General features: G+C 36.9%; 1 protein-coding gene across 6 annotated transcripts in view; it reads right to left on the bottom strand.

The window, feature by feature from the left end:
• The window catches only part of CHD2 (chromodomain helicase DNA binding protein 2), a 124,145-nt gene extending 112,487 nt beyond the window's left edge, over nucleotides 1–11,658 (bottom strand). For 5 of the 6 annotated variants that reach the window (XR_009263852.1, XM_058736693.1, XM_058736696.1 and 2 more), the window contains exons 1-2: nucleotides 10,599–10,734; nucleotides 6,836–9,728 (exon numbers count right to left, since the gene is read on the bottom strand). Coding sequence is in view for 5 of the 6 variants with exons in the window: in XM_058736693.1 (XP_058592676.1) it covers nucleotides 6,836–6,942 (107 nt within the window). In the remaining variant the exon portion in view is untranslated. Of the gene's footprint in view, nucleotides 1–6,835; nucleotides 9,729–10,598; nucleotides 10,735–11,076 lie in introns of those variants that run through there. The other variant, XM_058736694.1, reaches the window with a different exon arrangement.
• Nucleotides 11,659–19,822: the final 8,164 nt, after the last annotated feature.

Here is a 19,822-nt window from a genome sequence, read left to right as displayed (position 1 = left end):
TCAGTACTCACGGCGGCAATACTCACTGTGGCAGGCACTTTCCTAAATGTTATAGACCAGTTTCTTAAGTGTGCCATTACTGACACTTTGGGCCCGATTAATTCATTCTTTGTTATGGGAGGCTGTCCTTACACATTGCAAGAGGTTTAGCAGCATCCCTAGCCTCTACCTAGCACACACCAGATGTACCGTAGCTCCAAGCAAAAAGATCTCCAGACACTGCCAAGTCAGGGAGGGGTTGTCCCTAGTGGAAATCCACTGCTTTCAGACGTATTATTTTATTTAATTCTAACTTCCCTGAGACACATACTCTTCCTTTATTAAAAGATAAAGAAACAAGCTCAGAGGTTCTTGCCCAAGATCATACACAGCTAAAAAGCAGAAGAGAGATGAAAATTCTTGTCCCAATTAGCTCTTATTTCCCAAACCTGCATCAGCACTAGAAACCACCATAGTTTTTGTTCAAGATAGATTCCTGGGACAAGTCCTCCCAGACCTGACTGAACTCAAATATCCAGGCAAGAAGGCTGGGAGTACGTTGAACAAGCACCCAAAGTGGCTCTTAGCAAGTAAATCTGGGGGCTTAAATGCCTCTGTAAAGCTAAGTTCAGTAGGACCTTTTATTTTTTTTTTATTTTTTGTTTTGGTAAATCAAGCAAGGGAAATGGAGAATCTGACCCATCACCCTCTGCCCTCAAAGTCACAACTTCCCAGCCATATGCTGCTCTATTTGAATGTCAAATAACCTTATACAGGAACTGAAGACACTCAAGATTTTCCACACCCACCACATTCAAGAACTATTTCCCTTCAGGGCACGTCTCTAGAACACTGTTTCCAACCCTGGCTATTTATGCCAACAGACCCACCTGGAATGCTATCTCCCCGGCCCTACTACTACTTAACCCCTAAAATCCAATCAGGTAAGGGGCCTTTTAAAAGTTCTCAAGTGATTCTGATGCAAATGCTATCTGGGAAGTAAGTAAGGGAACTAAATTTAGAACAAAACAACAAATTAGAAACCTGGTCTTCATAAATAAATCACTGCCAAACCCAAAGTGTGTGGGGGAGCAATGGGAGTCAGACTGCAAAAGGATGGGGTTCCTCTGCAATTCCCAGTACCTCCCCCTCCCAGACACTTGTCTTTCCTCGGTTCCCCAACTACCCCCATGGGAATTACTTCACCAGCAACATCTTCACTAGAAATTCTTTATGCAAAATGACTTCTTGAACTTTGTTTCCAGTATCAATCAAGCCTAAAATGTATTTTGAGTTTTCGGTTTAAGTTTTTTTAAGAGAAACAGAGTACAGGATTATTCTAGATTTTTACTATTTTCCCCTACTATAGTTTCCTCGTAACCATTTAATCAAATGACAATTTTCTTTTTTTTTTTTTGATGGCAACTTTTTTTTTTTTTTTTTTTAACGTTTGAGAGACAGAGTGTGGGACAAGCGAGGGAGGGGCAGAGAGAGAATAGGACAGAGAAAATCCCAAGTAGGCTCCGAGCTGTGAGCGCAGAGCTCAACTCGGGCTCCATCTCACAAAGTGTGAGATAATGACCTGAGCCAAGATCAACAATAGGACGCTTCACCGACTGAGCCACCCAGGTGCCCCTTGATGGCAATTTTTGACAAGATGCTTAAGTGACCCTGAAACCAAACTGCCAGTGTTTAAATCCAATGCCACCATCTGCTTCCCCTAATGCCTGTTTTCTATCGGCAAAATAGGGTAATATTAATCACACCTGTCTCGGACTTGTGAAGACTACCCAAATTAACACATACAGAGGACTGGTTCTAACAAGTTCCAAGCTCACAGTAGGTACTATAAATGATAGGTATTGTGTCTTTCCAAAGCATACAACATAGTTTCCATTGAAATACCTCTCACAATCATCTCATTTGTTGGTTTGGTATGTTACTGAAATGCAAAATTACAAGGGAAACCAGCATAAATAAATCTGAGAAGTATCTGCAAATCCTTGTTATGTATACAACGCAAGTGAAGGAACACAATGGGATGGGTATAAAAGAGCTCAGCAGGGTGTAGGACCCCCCACAGGCCTTCAAAGGAAGAGAGTTCTGTGACAGTTAACCTGGGGAGCTGGCTAACCAGAAGGTCACTAGCATTTCTGCTACACTAACCAGCACATTAAATACACAGTGAAAAAGAAAAAAACAAAACCCACTTTCAGTGCCTGACAGAGTAACCACTCGAAAAAGCATAAATCTATTCCAGTATTTTCCCACAAAATGCTTACCACATGCTGCTTTCCTTTATGATACAATCCAAAATGAAAGATTACCAGCATTACAGGCACTGCTTGACTTAGAAATAAACCATACAAATGCCATTCCTGAGGTTTATTATCCTATTGTATTCTCTTTTATTTTTTTTAATGCTGGGGACAATTCACAACCCACCATTGTAAATAATTGCTTCACAGCAGAGCCCATGTCCACTGCTTTCAACAGTCACCTGAATTAGCTGTTAAGGAAAGGGGATTCTGAATGGAATGCATTCCTGCATTCAAAAGTCAACTCTGGAATCCAAACTTTTAGAGGGATCTAAAAAGGGCTTAAGTAGAGAATTCTAGTAAAGAAGAGATACACTAGAATTTAAAGCAATTAGGACAAGAATTCAAAAATCTTGGAGTCAAAACTCCATCAGCATTCACTGTTAAAGGTATGCGACTGCTGGATCCAGCATGACATTTAATGCGGAAACTGTCCATCTTCCATCAAGCATACAACAACCCTTAGGAGAGCCCCACCCACTTTTGCTTCCAGATCTCTAAACCTAAGTTTTTGGTAAAATTGCCCAAAAGGGGCACAGAGAAAATGAGGCAACGGGAACACCGACAGTTAGAAGAGAATACAAGAGGGGCGCCTGGGTGGCTCAGTTGGTTGGGCAGCCGACTTCGGCTCAGGTCACGATCTCCTAGTCTGTGAGTTCGAGCCCCACGTAGGGCTCTGTGCTGACAGCTCAGAGCCCGGAGCCTGTTTTGGATTCTGTGTCTCCCTCTCTCTGCCCCTCCCCCATTCATGCTCTGTCTCTGTCTCAAAAATAAATAAACGTTAAAAAAAAAAAAGAAGAAGAGAATACAAGAGGTGCTCTGTCAAAAGAGGCGAAACACATGCAAACATATGGAAACACGCAACTGTAAACCACATGGAGGGCTTTGGAAAATTAACTCAATCCTGGGGAGCTGGGCTGAAGAACTTTAAGATGCTCTCCAGAGCCTGATATAGAAACAAAAGAACAGAATTCAACTCCCTCACAAACCAAAAGGGAAGGAAATGAAGAAAGTTGAGGAACCAACAACACAGAAATCTTAAGCCTAGACTACAGTCCTAGCAGAATAAGACTGAACTCTGGACGTTATGCTGAGTCCAATATATAATGATATGCTGAGAATGGATTACTAAGAGCAAGCCACAGCCAAGTAGACATTGGTTGGAAATATTGCAATTACATCTACATCGGAAGAGCACTGCTACTTGGTATTCATTATTCACTCTTGCACAGCTTGAGAGGGGAAATGAGGCACAGGGTAAACCAGGGCAATAACCACTAGCTCCAGAAGAGGGGTAAAAGGGATCTAGTCAGAGTTAAGTGCCACGGGTAGGGCTGTGACTCACACAAGAAGTTGTTCTGGTCCAGGAAGAATCATACTCTCCCTTCAAAAGACTGGCTTTCTCAGAAAGAAATTCTAGGAGAAGATTAACTGCAAAACATACCCAAGGTTTCAACTAACAAAAACGGACTTGCCTTTTTTTTTTTTTTTTCATGTTTATGTTTGAGAGACAGAGCATGAGCAGGGGAGGGACAGAGAGCAAGAGGGAGACACAGAACCTGAAGAAGCAGGGTCTGAGCTGTCAGCACAGAGCCTGAAGCGGGGGCTCGAACTCACCCCAGACTTGCCTTCTAAAATCATTTTAACAACCCTCTCTCCTAAGTGGCCTAAAAGACCTCTTGTGGGAGGCCAGGACGCCAACTTCAACTCTCAGGAACCATTTGGCTCTTAATGAAGCACAGGAGAGGGAAGAAAGTAAAGCATTAGAAGTAAAATATTACTCACAACTTACATTTAATAAGCACTTTCAATGTAACCGCCTCCTTGCGAATCACTATATAGGCATTATATTACTTAACTTCATTACCCAATGAAGAGTATCATTATCCACATTTTTAAAGTCAGGAACCTAAAAATCCAACAAGTACTTCACTGGCCTAAATTGGAGAAAGTTTTCAGTACTCAAGGAAACATTGCACTGGTGGGTATTAGGTACACAGCTCTTGTCAGGCATTGAGGTTAACAGTTAAACACATCACAAATAACAAAATAACTTCCTAGATTGAATTCAAAGTATAAAATCAGAACCATCCTTAAAATGATGCTTTCGCCAAAGCTCCAGCATTTCCCCGAAACTATGGAGACTTTCTGTAAAGGGAATTTAAAGTACTTTTCAGTATGAAACATAATCCAGACGATGTCACTGAAATAACGGAGAAAGGTGACCCTAACCAAATATCGTAACAATAAAATACTAAATCGCAAGTGTTTCAAAATGTAGCATGAAAGGCTTCCTTCCATATACCTAGGTTCTCCGGGATTTATTTCACAAAAGGCTCATTATTTCCCACCTCATAAATTGCATTCGAGCTTTTTTAAAAAAAGTCCCTCTCCCCAGACTTGTCCTGTTAATTAAACTATGTAGGAGACAAGGTCATAACAGACATTAAAAAAAAAAAAAAAAAAAAAAAATGTGTTCCAACACCGTGCTTAGTTACTGATCACAATGTAAACATACAACAGACTTTAAGCATAGGTATTTGATAGTATTTGGTATTTGATGGGCATTTGATGACGGAGTCAAATTTTGTTGTTCTGGCTTTACACTAATTAACACTGAAGTTCCAAAGCAACAGCAATTTAACCAATTTTACCAAGGTATGAATTTCAATTCAGTGCCCAGGCAGGCTGGAAAGCAGGAGGGAATTGCTCAGCTATGACAAGCACCCAGTAGAGTTTATTTGTATACTAATTCTTAGGCCGTTAAAAAAAGTTTCTTGGCTCACGTGCCCCCCCGTTCCTCAAGAAAGCCAATTGAAATCTAAGGTTTTTTACAAAGGACCTAAAACACCTTTTTAAAAAAAAGCGAAAACAAAAACAACTCATAAGCAGAAAAAACTTATTAGGTGACAGAGCAGTCACTCACAATTTGTGTTAGGAGCAAGTTTACAGTAGTACCCCATCTTACAGGAGAAAGGATAGGAGTCTGGAAAGCTCAGTGACCTCAGGAAGCATCTTTCACAACTGTTAGGGATTTGCTATACGAGGGAGGGGAGAGGAATAAACTGATTATAAAATCTGTGAGTTTCAGATAACTGTCAGGTAAAATTCAACTGACCTTCCAGATTCACCTCTCAAGCAATAACTTGGTAAACTTTGCACAGCACTCCTTATCAAATATTGTCTGATGACGTTCCCGCGATGACTTAATCTTTACAGAAGATGCTAATTCCTAAGGTGCCAAATATCAATTGGAAATTGTAGGTTTTAAAACCGAGAAGTCAAAGAGATTAAAGACAGAAGAAAAAGGCACAAAAGTCTTAATGGACAAACCTAATCACTCTGGCTCCTGAAAAAGTTCACTGGTTCCACGTGGCATGCCAACAGCTCATAGATAAATTGCTATTATTCAAATATGCATTTTAACACACACAGTATCTATTTTGGACTAAACACCTTCAACAGAGTAGTTTATATCCTGGAACATGACTGCAATGCTACTGAATTCTACCACAGTTTTTAGAAACTTAAGGACAGTTAGCGAATAACAAAAATTTAATCCAACTAACAAGTCAATCTCAATAACACACAGAAAGAACCTTCATTCTTGTTGCTTTGGATGCACTTCAGAAGTTCCAAACACCAGTCAGTGATCAAGTTCCATGACAATTTACCTCTATCTAAAGCTAATTCGTTTATATATAACTTATAATTGAGCATACAATTTAAAAATCCATTATCAAATCTTTGATAAACAAGTCTATAAAACTGAAAATCCTGTTTCACCTGTTTCCATAAACTATCCAAAGAATTCTTCCTGAAGAATCGAGACTGTGGGAACCTATAAAACCCACTAGTACAGTGAATTTTACCTTTTATAAACTTCTTCAGAAACTTAAGATATGCCTAGGTAAACCTCTCTATCTACGGTCCACATCTCTCTGCAAGTGACAGATCTCACTCGGTAAGAAACTTCTGACATATGGCCAACTAAGTGACAACTCACTCCTGTCGGTGCTAAAAGGACTCCAAAAGCACAGAAAAGAATTTTTTTTTTTTTTTTGTTAAGGTGCAGAAGGAAAACCATACAGCCTTTCCTTCAGGCTGAAATTCATTACGTGTAACTGATTAATGAAGTCATCATCGCTAACCTCTAATTTCTTTTTTTTTTTTTTTTCAACAGAAATCCCTGCAAAGGGTTTCCAAACGAGACAGACCATGAGCATAACCACAGCACTGTAATCAGTTTACCAGGACCAAAGTAAAATCTCCAGAATGGGAGATTTGAGAGGTTTCCCAAGGTTCTTCCGAGCGATCCATTCCACTGTCAACCAAGTTTTGGGAGTCACCGTTCTCTAGCAAAGTGCTGCTAACACTTAAAAGTTGTTTTATAACACTTGTTTGCATAGTAATGGATGCCTCATGCTGTCTTATTTTTTAAAGCTAACTTAATATTTATAGTTACTTTGTGAAAACTCCTAAGCTGCTTTCTTATTCCAGAGTTAATGTTAATCATAAATCACTTTGCACATACTGACCTGAGTTTTCCTCCATCAAATGCCAACTGAGAATATGTACGGTACCAAGTAAAAATGCACGGGGACGGGGACAAGTTCAAATAATCCTCCCTTTTTTTATGAGCCATGATCACCCAACAGCTATAACACCCGTTAAGACCTTTCACTGTAAACAAAAATATCTCCTCTTGACAGTGAAAAGGTTTTGGTCAATGGTGACACAAGATAAAGTTTACTAATCTCTTCACGCTGAACAAAAAAGGTAAACAAAGAAAAAAAAAAAAAAAGACCCGCTAGAATATGATAAAGGAAAGCGAAAAATGTAAAAACTGGTAGGTTTTCGATTTGAAGGCTTCCGAATAGTGCCTTCTACTTTCTCCAAAAGTAGAAGCCGCTTTCTGAGAAGCCAACCCTTCCGAGGGAAGGGCAAAGAAAATACACGCTGCAGGGTGTGGACTAAGAGGAAGGGCGCAGAGGACTGCCAGATGCGAAATCGGCCGGGTGACCACCCACCGGAAAGCCCCAGTCCGGGTTGCTTCCCCTTCCCTTTCCTACCCCGCGCCCCCAAAGCTGCCGGCTCCCCAGACGAAGAGGCAGCACCCCGGCTGCGCACGCAGCCCTACGTCACTGCGTTCGCTCCTCCTAGGAGCGAGGGGACGCGCCTGACGTCACGGGGCGGGGCCTGCCGAAGGCCGCCGCTGTTGACCCGCTGTTACCAGGCGTGCGCACAGCCAATCAGCAGCATGCGCCGGCGCCGGCGCCGGCCGGCCTTTGAACTCGGCACGGCAACTTCCTGCTGTTTGGCGAGTACACAGTGCAATGCAGTATGTCTGTCAGCGCTGCGGCACAAAGGAACAGCCATTTTGTGACTGAGCTGGACCTGCACCAAGATGCCAGGGGCTCACGGAGCTGCTGCCCGCGCTACCTACCAAGCTGCCCCTTATTTTCGCACCAGAGAACCAAGAAAGGGGAGGCTGGGGGTGGGAAGGAGTTTTGATATTTCAAGTTTCAGTTCGATTTTGTCTTCTCAAAAATCCCGATTCTTAAGAATTATCAGCATCATAAAATGGCTGCCACTTAAAAAACTGCCTGTTCAGTCCACAAGCAACTGCATTATGCCATTTCTAATTAGCCCCAGGCTTATAGAATAACTGCTAAAAGGCTGATTAAAATTTGCCCACATCGGAGGTTGACAAAATAAATCTGGTTCAAAGGCAGACGATTTAGAGATAAATTTAATAAACTGTGTTTTTAGATAAAATTGCAAACGCAGCGTCCTAGAACAAACAGAACTCTTTGTGTGCACACACAGTTCCAATCACATTCCCTTCTCTCCTGTCTCCATTCTTTAATATTATTGGAGTTATCCCAAACTGCCAATTATTTGGGTAAGAAGTGTGTGGTATACATTTCCATGTACGTCCATCACTAAAACTTTGTTTTAAATATTTAGAAACTTGACAAATCTATCAAGGTATTTTTAAATTCGTATTTTTTGAAAATGAACTTTTTAATCTTCAGAAATCACGATATGCAACGTGTAACATACTTAAAAGCATTAACAAAATACAGGAGTAACATACAACTTTATGTAATAACTATTAAGTGACTGCATTATTTCCAAAACAGGGAAGTATCAGGTTTACCTAAACTTGCACTCAATCCTTTCATATCTATCTAAAGTAATTCTAAGTTTACTTGACCTGCAAACTCCTCCCTTCCCCTCTTGTGGCTCAGGATACAAAATTTTTGTAGTATTCCCTGCACACTAGACTTTGTGCCACAGAAACTAGGTCCTAGCGAGGAAATTCTAATGGATTAAGGGACCAAGTACTAGTACCTAAAGTCTCCTTAATTGTAGCTTCCTAAAAGTAACATTAATCTACTACAATAAAACACCACTAGCATCCTGTTAAGCTTTATAATTTTAAAAGGAAGTGATGTCATAATTATGTACATGTATTCAGATATGCAATTTCGGATAACTAATTTAAAACTCCATCTTCAGGGAGTCTATCAGATATTTTTGGACATTCATCAGGTTTGTGAATCAAAACACTTGACAAAATGCATTTGAAAGTACAGTGCACGCTTCCAGTTAAGCTGTAACCCCACTGCCAACAGGCAAAGTCATGATAACTTCCAAGTCGTTTTCTAGGTAAGTAAATTATTAAAAGAAAGAATAGCAACACTGCTTAATTTTTTAAATTAGAAGGCAGTCTCATCAATGATGTTAACCACAAACCTTGCATAAGAGAGCCAAAACCTATGTGAGACTATGCAAATCATAAATACTCAAGGGAGTAACAATTTTAGATACTGGATCTTTAGTAATTTGTCAAATCCACCTGGGGATTCCTGTTTCTTAAAATTGGTGTTAACTTCTCAGAAAAAGCAGTTTAGGATCAGTTAGATAAGTTTCCTGTCCTAAATCAAACCTGGGTAATTACATGGGCAGTTCAGTTCAAAAGACAGTCCAAACTGTGTGACAACTCAATTTGCAAAAGAATTTAGAAAGTATTTTTAAAGGGTCAAAATATTGTTAAGTATAATAAAACATAAATAAAATTCAACCTTGCAATAAACCATCTCAAAACTTTTGAATTCACTAGCCTAATAATAAAGTATATTATTTCTATAAAATTATAGAAGTAAAAACAAAATTGGATAAAAAATCATATAACCAATCACATCCTTAACTGCATGATTTAAAATGCATGACAATTTATAAGAACACACATCAAGAAATGTATTCATAAGCACTTTTAAAAATTAATATACAGTTCATACAACAAAATGTCTCAGAGGCTTTATTACTTAGTCACTAATAATGTACTCCAACAAATATATAACAAATCGTGATTTGAACAAACTGTATTTGTAAGCTTCAGAAGATAAAGCATTCCAGGTGACTCTGTCAAAATAAATCAATAAATTTAAAAGCAGCTACAACTAAAATGCAAAAGATACAGGTCTACCAACCAGAAAATACTGTCTTAATATGAGCATATAAATGCAAACCTTAAAATATTTTAAATGTAAAATATACAAATAGAATCACAGTAACAAACACAAAAGAGAAGTATATTAAGAGTATTCCAGGATTTCTGTGATCACAGGTTTGATTTCATAAATGCAGGAACTGTACCCATCGAGTAAAGGTTTTGATAAATCTTATCAAAATTTCCTAAAATGTCAAGAGTATCAAAAGAAATACAGAGTCAAATAAAAATACAAACTGAGAGGCATCAGTCAAAGGGTCCTTTTTGCAATTTCATTTTAAAATGTACATTTTTTCATTCATATAACTTTCTCAAACGTCTATTTACTATAATTTACTACCACAAGGCTCCTCTATGGCCTTCAGTTACAAGTTTGGGTATCCTAGATTCTTCAAAGAAAAAATTTGCCTTGTATGTAAAATGGTGCAATGCAGCAATGGCTAAACCGACAAGGTCATTTTTCTACAGCACAAAAACCTAAAAACTGAAATTTATTGACAGAAAAACTGGAGTTTACAGGAAAGGCCCCCTTGAATAAAGGTACCTTACCTTTTGACTGCTGTAAGAGGCCTTAAGTCACAACTCAACTTTCATAAATTGCTACCAAAAAATTAGGGTGTGGCATATTAGCAATCTCAAGGTCACGCTTTAAAAAACGAATCCAAATTAGTAAAATACCTAAAATAAAACAGACAGCTATCCCTGTCTGTCAAGGTAAACAATGTAAGCTGAGGTTTCCCCCAAAAAAGAGAGAAAAAAGGAAGAAAGTTGATAGCTCATACCTCGATGCATTGCTGTGTAGCGAACTGTCCTCCTCTTGGCTTTTGTCCTTATTTCTCATCATCTTTTAATTCTTAAATATTAAGGGGGAGGGGGAATCTGTGTTTGCTTTGAAGTCCTGTGCCCAGGTATTTACTGTCAAAAGTTGAAAGAAAGGTAAGGTCCCAGCTTCTATCGATGTTTTTATTATCAGGAACAAAGTCCTGACGATGTAGCGATATTGTTATAATACAACAGCGGTAAGCACCAAAAAACAAAATATTTCTATTTTTTCTTTAAAAAAAAAAACACAAAAACGGATAAACCGAACAGAAGGAATCATCACTATCAATAAGGAAAGTTTCTCAAAGTAACACACTGGATACAAATAACAATCTCTGTATCTTATTGCGTCATCCAGGAATTTCTCATATTTACAGAAAATAAAGCAAACTTAAACATATAAATCTTTAAAATTATCACTAATGATCATGGACTTACCTGATCCATGTAGTAGGTCCAAAGCAAGAGTCCTATCTAGTAGTAGAAAAATATCAGATCCCAAATAATTAAAAATAAAAACAAAATTCTCCGTTACAAAAACGAAAAATAAATACAATAATCCTCAAATATGTTAACTGGTCAAAAAAATAGAGCAACAATTAATACTAAAACGGGTCCGGAAGAAAAAAAACCTCATTAGGAGAGCGCACAAAAATGGAGGTGCGCCATGGCTTCTAAGCTGGAAAAAACAACGACCTGGGCTCTCAGTACGGCTGCTTCTTTCCAACAAGGCACGAAAAGAAAGCTCCCAAAAGCTGCTTTTCTCCCTTAAAAAGGTTCGAATCGACCCCAGTAAGTCACTAGGAGAGGCAGGGGGCTGCGGGGGCCCCCTGAGGCTGCCCGAAAGTTAGGGAAAGTTGCGTAAAGTGAGGCGAAGGCAGGGAGCAGAGCGCGCTCTCTCTAAGGCACAGCCGCCATCTAGAGCCTCCTTCCCAGCTCTGAGAGCTCTGCCTTTGATTGACACTCTCTACATTTACCCCACAACTCAGGTGATGTACCATAGACCCACCCCTTCATCTCCACCAAAAAAAAAAAAAAAAAAAAAAAAAAAAGAAAAGAAAAAAAAAAAGATCCTCCATCCCAGGGAGCCTGAAGACCCCTACCCCCACACCTCCCTGCCCCACCAGACCACCCCATCAAGGGGAGGAGGGAGGGTTTCTTAACCCCCTCTGGCTCAAGCACCCTTTTTAAGCCAGAGAGAAATGTAATTTGTTCCTTTTGTCTAAAGATCTGCTAAATATTTCAGTCCTTGAGCTAAAATAACTTCCTCTCTGGACAGGAAGTGGTGTTTTATCAAGCCATTTTGAAAGAGGGATAATTCTTAGAGAATATAAAGCTAAGCTTCAGTACTAATCTTTTAAAAAATTAACCCCCCCATGGGTAAAATGGCTGTCTAAATAAAAGCAAAACCTCAATTTCATAAATTAAATTCAACTCTTGCCTTCTTTATGAAGTCTAAAAATTATCTAAAGACAAATTGTAAGGGGGGATTTTCCATCCCAACTGGAAAAAGGGGGTACAACTCAACAGCGCCTCCCTAGTGTTCAGTTGCATTAGGGCAAAAATTAATGCAACCAGTTTATATCCAAGAATCTCCATTTTTCTTTCAACTTTCACAAAATTCTTTAACCCATTATATATAACCTTGAAAACTTCACCAAAAAATTCTCAAGACCACAATATATTTACTTCACACAGAGCCAGGCAAAACAAAGTTCTTAAATTTAAGAGCATGAAATTACCATGGGCACCCTTAAGTAACAAACCCAAGAAACTCCACCTCCAAACCAATACAACAGGTATATCGCAACCATTCCCTTGTATTTCAAATCAAATTCTAAGTATACATACACATTTCAACAAGGCAAGTTATTAACAATCGGTCCTATCTGATGGCAAAGTTATCAGAGCAATGTCACAGGGCAAATTCTCCTAAATATCAAAACCATGAGATATACGGAAACAAAATGAGAAAATGAGTACTAATGCCAAAAACAAATTATTCAACACTTTTTCTTTCAACAAGCACCCCAAGAAAACATTCACACATCCAAAAAAATCAACTTTCCTCACTTGACATTACAGTATGCCAAGACGATGTCCTCCCCTCACTGAAGAAATCCATTTTAGGTTTATACCTAACAAAAGCAACAATGTTGCATCTAAGGTAGTAAAATCCATAAGCAAAACCTAGTTTCAATTCTGTACTTTCTACAAAAGATTTTCTACCAAAATCAAAATCCAACATTCCACTTTTGATTTATACAGACCAACCACCTCCAGTCAGTCAGTGAGAATATTGCACATGTACTGATCAGAGATATCTGCCCTATGATATTTGACAATCACAAATCGCAGAATGATTTCTCACAAGCAAAAAACTGAAGCTGAACTACTCTTTATTGTCTGTATAATGGGAAAAATATAATCAACAAGTCATTTGGTCTATCAAAATAAAGCCTACTCCACTTTTATAAGTTACTAAAACTGGTACTAGTCATTTATCAATAAATGGAACAGCAGTATTCACCTAGAATCCAAAAACAGTAATTACACGGTACGATTCATTTATTCTAAATTCCTAAATGTACAGAATAAAAATACAAGATAAACGCCCTATTTCACATTTATATAAAATGTATTATAGACATCACCACCACCAAAATTTTAAGTTCTTTTGTGAATACCCTAAGGACACTTCCATATAAATCCAACACTTCTTCCCCTAATATTAACTATTAAAACAACAGAAAGCATCAGTTTGATATAAATCTTTAGATGAATATTCAACTGCAAGACACTTATAATATTAAAAAGCATAGGTAAAAAAGACCTTGTCCATCAACACAAAAGAACTTATAAAAATACTTTATCGCTCATCCTGAATTTTGAGGCAAAAGGCGTTTTATTTTATAAGCTCATTACACTCTCATGACAAATTAAAGACCTATTATTACCCCTTGTTAAGTTTTTTCCCCAAGATATTTCAAAAAAGCACAAAATAGCATTTCAACCAAATGACCATCTCTTAATGCACAAATAAATTTCCACAACTTTGTGAAAAAAGACCAATCTTAATCAACCAAGTAAAACATTTTCCAGCACACCATTTCCATTTTACCAGCTTTATTCAGTACACTTTCCTGCTGGGCAACTGTAAAGGTCAAAGTGTTATTTCAGGCAATAACTGAACATTTAATGAAACGTCAGCTTTAAAAAAAAAAAAAAGCCCAAACTGAGAAATTTTAAAGTGTTAGAAATTTTATTAAAGTTAACATTTCACAAGGTCATACTCATACAAATCAAACTGCAAAAAGTTCCAGGCATACAAACTATCATTTGTGTTAATGTGCCATCTTTCTTCTCCAAATGTCAAAAATGTGCTTGTTTTAATGATACAAAAAGTCTTTAGAAAGTCCATTTGTGCTGGGTAAGAAACCTATGTCTTCATTCATTTCATGAAATCCATGTTAAAAGAACCCTGTCTTGGTTGTGTATTATCACAGCACTCTTGTATTAATCCATTTTCCTCAATTCCCCATAGTGGACTGCCATCTTGTTTTCTCAGTGGTAGGGTCCATTTGAGACTCTTCAAGCTGACTGGGTGCTTGATGAAAACATTAAAAGAAAAAAATGCTGTTGGAATACCAATCATCTTATTCCTTCAAACAGAGAACATCCACCCACCTTGAAGATACTCTTACATACACAAAGCTTTAATTTTGTAACAGCTTTCAACTATGAAACTGTACTATATTAAAGTTGTATGCACTGCACACACTTCTCAATGAAGAGAATCATGGAAAGACTGCAAACGAGTAACAAAGTTCTACTGTCACAGATACATATGTAACTATAAAAAAGTGGTAGTGAATAGTCAAATTTTTACATGTGTAATGTTATTATATGGTCAATATGAAATAAAAATTCAAATTCAAAATCCTGGAAAACTAAATTACAACAACACTATGGATTCTAAATCTCAAGACAGGAAAGTTTCCAAGCTTCTTCAAATAAAACTAGTTATGGAAAAGAATCCTAAGGAAGAAAAAAAAAAAAAAAGGAAAGAAAAGAAACCAAAGGCAGTGGGTAAAGCATAGTTTTCCAGCCCAACAGATGTTAATTAATTTTGTTTAGATAACACAAATGGCCAACAGAGATGTCACCATCATCGGCTACTTATTTGAGAATACAGAAAATATGTAGCAACTAGGAAGCAAAGAGATCAAAAATGCAAACTGACTTTTTGGTATCTGCCATAAAATGCTATCAGTTTTCAAATTAAGCACAAGTAAAATACTCCTATTGACAAAATACCAAATGTTCCTCAACAAAAAACAAATCCATTACTTAAATAATTTGAACTAAAGTTATTAGGTGGGCAATCAGGATACTGTATTATTAAATAAATAATCCTGATCCATCAAGATCAAACATAACTATAAAAGTGAGTTTTAACCCCAGTCTTCTCAATCAGTTTTGCAGCTCAAACTAAATCTAAAGAAGTAAAGTCTGGGTGACTAGAAGATTATTAAGTGAAAAATATTTTTGATCTTCTGGTAGTCAATCTTTACCTCTTAAACTATCATTATGATTTGTTATCTACGTATAGAATACAAAAATCTACTCAGTAAACTACTGGGTAACCAAGAGACACTGGCACTCATGTTAGAAATGGGGTATGTGTCACAGCATCAGTAACAACATCAGATGTAAGATCTTTCTCCTTCACATACTTTCCTTATTTCTCTCCACTCTACAATAAGAACTACATAACTCATTCATTACTATTGTCAATAAAATACCTTCCATTTGAATTATTCACTCCAAAATTAAGGAACATATCCTTCCTATGTTTAAGTATAAAAATAAAAATACCATCAGTTCTCTTGCACCATTAACTAATTTGTCCCCAATCTCTACTGGTACAATGGCAGTTCAAGCTCTAAATGACATTGGGGATGTAAACACAATTATGATGAAAAAGACACTAATGTACAGAGAACAAGTTATGATCATTTCAATGGCTATAGGTGCAATATATTCAATTTAGTACATTAAATGATAAACTCAATGCTTTATATTCTTCTGCCACAGGACAAGAGGTAAAATTCATCCAGGACATTATATGAAATTTCATTTTAAAAATCATTATTTAAAAAAAAAATTCAAAAGAAACCTAATGATACTAAAATCATTCTAAAATTACTTAATAAACTGTACTAGTTTGTGTGACAATAGAGATTACAAAATACTAGCACACTGATCATTCTATCACATATACTGTTATGTTTTAAGACAGCTAAACAAAGAGGAATGAGGAAAGCCAATGCTAAAGAGAAAGCAGACTCTGATAACATTGTAAGGCCATGATCAGTCTGCACTCCTACAAAGCCTATCAAAAGCCAACAGTGAGAATTTTGTTAATAAGCAAAAGTGCACAGTCAAGCATCAAAATACCTAAAAGAGCAATGAGGGATTTAGGAGTAAGCCATTTATCTTCATGGAATTCCAAATTCTTGCAAAAACTGAATTTATAAATAAGCAAAATTATGTTAAAAAATAAAGAAAGTGGGCATGAGTTCTTTCTGTGAGCCTGGAAATTTTCTTGGTAACAAAATCCAGTTCTTCATGTGTAAAATGGAAATTGTACCTACCTCATGTGGCAATAGTGAGAATTAAATGAGTCAGTACATTTAGAGCTTTCACATTACCTGGCATATAGAAAGACCTCAATAAATGTTATTTAGCTATTATTCCCGTATACCACAATAACTAACGTACATGGAGATCTACAAACTAACCTTACAGAAGCAAAATAGTTTATATTCCAATAACAACAATGTGAAAAATCCATACGATATGGATTGACCCCATATGGGATCAACTGTTTAAAGACAAACACTTTCTGCTTTAAAAAGATAATTTAGGGGCACTTTGGTGGCTCAGTTAAGCATCCAACTTTGGCTCAGGTCATGATCTTGTGGTGTGTGAGTTTGAGCACGGCACCAAGCTCTACACTGGTGGTTCAGATCCTGCTTGGGATTCTCCCTCTCCCTCTCCCCCACTTATGTGCTCTCTCTCTCAAACAAACTTTTTAAAAAATAAATAAATAGATAATTTAATCTTGCATTAAAATAAGATCAGTATAGAAATCTGAGTAGTGTTCAGATATCAAAACCCTACTAACTCTACATCTCTCCAGTAACTTGTGAATTCCTACGGACATACTGAAAGGATGATGGTTTGATATAGAATTCCATCCTCAATGAGACCTTCATCTTTTGTTTACTTCACATACAGGCTCCAAGGTCATTCCATGAACAGGTAGAATTTTTCCACAATGACGTTCATAGTTTATATCTCCTTTTTAAGGAAATTGTTCTAAAAAAAATTCCCAAAAGCCAAAGCAAAGACTTCTATGGTAAGAAGGCACTAAATAAAGCTACCCCTTAAAATCCCAAAATATGGTACATCCATAAATTTAAGAATATGAAATTAAGGAGATCTTCTCTTTAAATTCTAATTTAGTGTGTTCCAAAATCACTGGTATTGTAAAATCAAGTAAGTTAGCTGAAATACAAGTGAAGTTGTCTGTTGAAATGCAACTCCTGACTGACTGAACTAGGCTTACGAGGGCCTCCCCTAAATTAAGGATAAGTAATCGCCTTACTTCTACTTCCCAGCAAACTCCCACTTTTATTAGCAACAAAAAATGTGAGGGACAGGGAAGAGTACAAGGAAAAAGAAAAGATGAACGACTCTTAATTTTTAAAGTCGGTGGTTCTAATAATGCCACAATAAATTAATGTTAATTTTTATTACTTTAAAACTTAAATGCTTATTGCAAAACCAAAGGGACATAAGGGTATAAACGAGGAGCAAAAATGGAATCTTCCCATCATGTAATTTAAATTCTTGGTGCTTATGACGACTTCAATCTTCTTTGCTCTGATCTTTAAATTTGAAAGCATTTGGGGCTCCTGGATGGCTCAGTCGGTTAAAGGTCTGACTCTTGATTTCAGCTCAGGTCATGATCTCTGGGTTCATGAGTTCGAGACCCCTGTCGGGCTCCAGGCTGACAGCACTGGAGCCTACTTAGGATTCTCAGTCTCTTTCTCTCTCTGCCCCTCCTCCACTCCCTCTCAAAAATAAATGAACATTAAAAAAAAATAAATTTGAAAACATTTAATAGTGAATTCACATATACAGTTTTATTACCAAAAGTAACTTCAATCCTCAATAGGATCACAATATATGCCTGCATCCTAAATACAATGGGGATAAAACTTAACTACAAAATTATTTGAAAAACACCAGCCAGCTACTGATCTCTTAAGAGAATAAGATTATGGTAACTAAGAAAAAGAATCATGGTACTTCAAAGTTTTACAATCAAATCAAATCTTCTTTATTTTCCATATATTAGTTTAAAATCTGACTATATATGCATGTTAAGAGGCTCAAAGTTGTAGTTTGTATCACTTTCAATTTTTACTGAGTCAAAAATTTTAGTTTTTAGACAGTAAAAATAAATACCGCATTAAAATGTATATTTTCATAATGAATTTGACCTTCTTTTTCAATTAAACCTAAAGTACTAGTTGATAAATAATGTTTGGCAGAAATTATATACCATAAATCAACAAGTATTTATTGAGGATCCACTATGTGCCAGGTAATTAATGTCTTTAAAACATAAGACAGCAGATCAATGGTTGTACATTAGAAAAGTTTTCATCTCTGCCCTCACCATCACCATCGAAACATAACCAAGAAATAGTAGACATTTATACAGAAATTGAAGTACTAATTAGAGCAAAATTATCATCTATAATGTAGATTCCCAAATGGGATTCAAATTTATGAAACAGCTAGTATGTAAAGTACCAAAAAGTTCTCTCAATAATAAAACCTTTAGAGAATTCATCCAAATTCACTTCTACAGTCTTTCCCCATTCTTTCTCATGCTGGGAGTTAGAATAAACTCTTCCATAGTAGTAGTAACCAAGTCTTCTAACATCAAAGCATAATCCCAGTGTGAAAAGAATTTTGTATTGGGCTTTCAAGTTTAAGGAAAGTTCAGAATTATTTAATTTACTAAAATTATTACACTGAAATCCATTAAAAAGTATGTTCTATTACCAAAAGAAAACCCAAGGGCTTCTGAGTTCTAGGAAGAATTAAGTTGACACAAGGGATGGATCTAGGACAAGGACAGGTAAGCTTTCTTTACAGAAAAAGATAATAAATATTTCAGGGTTTGTGACCATTAGCTACCAACTATTCTCAACTCTGCAGCTATAGTGGGAAAGTTGACACAGACAATGTGTAAATAAAAGTGCAGAGCTGTGTTCCAATAAATCTTTACTTTTAGGGTAGGTTACCAACACCCAGCTCTAAGGTGAAATGTCAGAAGTATGTTCAAATGTGAGTTACTTTGAATTCTGTAAGGGAGTTTAAGTGAAGAAAGAAAATAACAACTTGGAGTAAATAAACAAGCAAAATTTTAATAAACTTCACACACATCTAATCATGTTTTTTATTTTTGTACTGCTTTGAGCTTCACCAAATCTCTCTATATTTTTACAAGTAATTCAATTATTCAAATTTCCAAAGTCATATGAAAATTTAAAAACCGATCAAACATGAAAATTAAACAAAACTTACTAAATGGTTCCACCAACATCTATTACGTTGTACAGGCCCTTTAGAGAATTCAGTCTCAGGATTCACATTTCTGCAAGAAACAAAAAGAATATAATTTTATGCACAGAAAAAGATAAAACTAGACTACTAAAATGCCTTTATTTGAAAACTTCAACATGACGATCCACCAGAAGACCAAGACATACACTTATTTATGAACAACACAGTCCAAGCAGAAGTTCTAACCCCAAGGATTTTTTATTTTTATCTCTTAATTTTAGTATTTATTTTTGAAAGTGAGAGAGACAGAGTGCAAACAGGGGAGGGGCAGAGAGAGGGGGAGACACAGAACCTGAAGCAGGCTCCAGGCTCTGAGCTGTCAGCACGGAGCCCAACATGGGGCTTGAACTCACAAACGACAAGATCATGGCCTGAGCTGAAGTTGGACACTCAACCAAATGAGCCACCCAGGTGCTCCTCTAGCCCCAAGGATTTTCAATCTGGTTATTTGGAGACTTACTACAGAGTAAGTTAC

The sequence above is a fragment of the Neofelis nebulosa genome, chromosome 7 (assembly GCF_028018385.1).
Source record: "Neofelis nebulosa isolate mNeoNeb1 chromosome 7, mNeoNeb1.pri, whole genome shotgun sequence".
NCBI lineage: Eukaryota > Metazoa > Chordata > Mammalia > Carnivora > Felidae > Neofelis > Neofelis nebulosa.
Note: the sequence above shows the minus strand (reverse complement) of the source record. Positions and strands in the feature narration are given on the sequence as shown.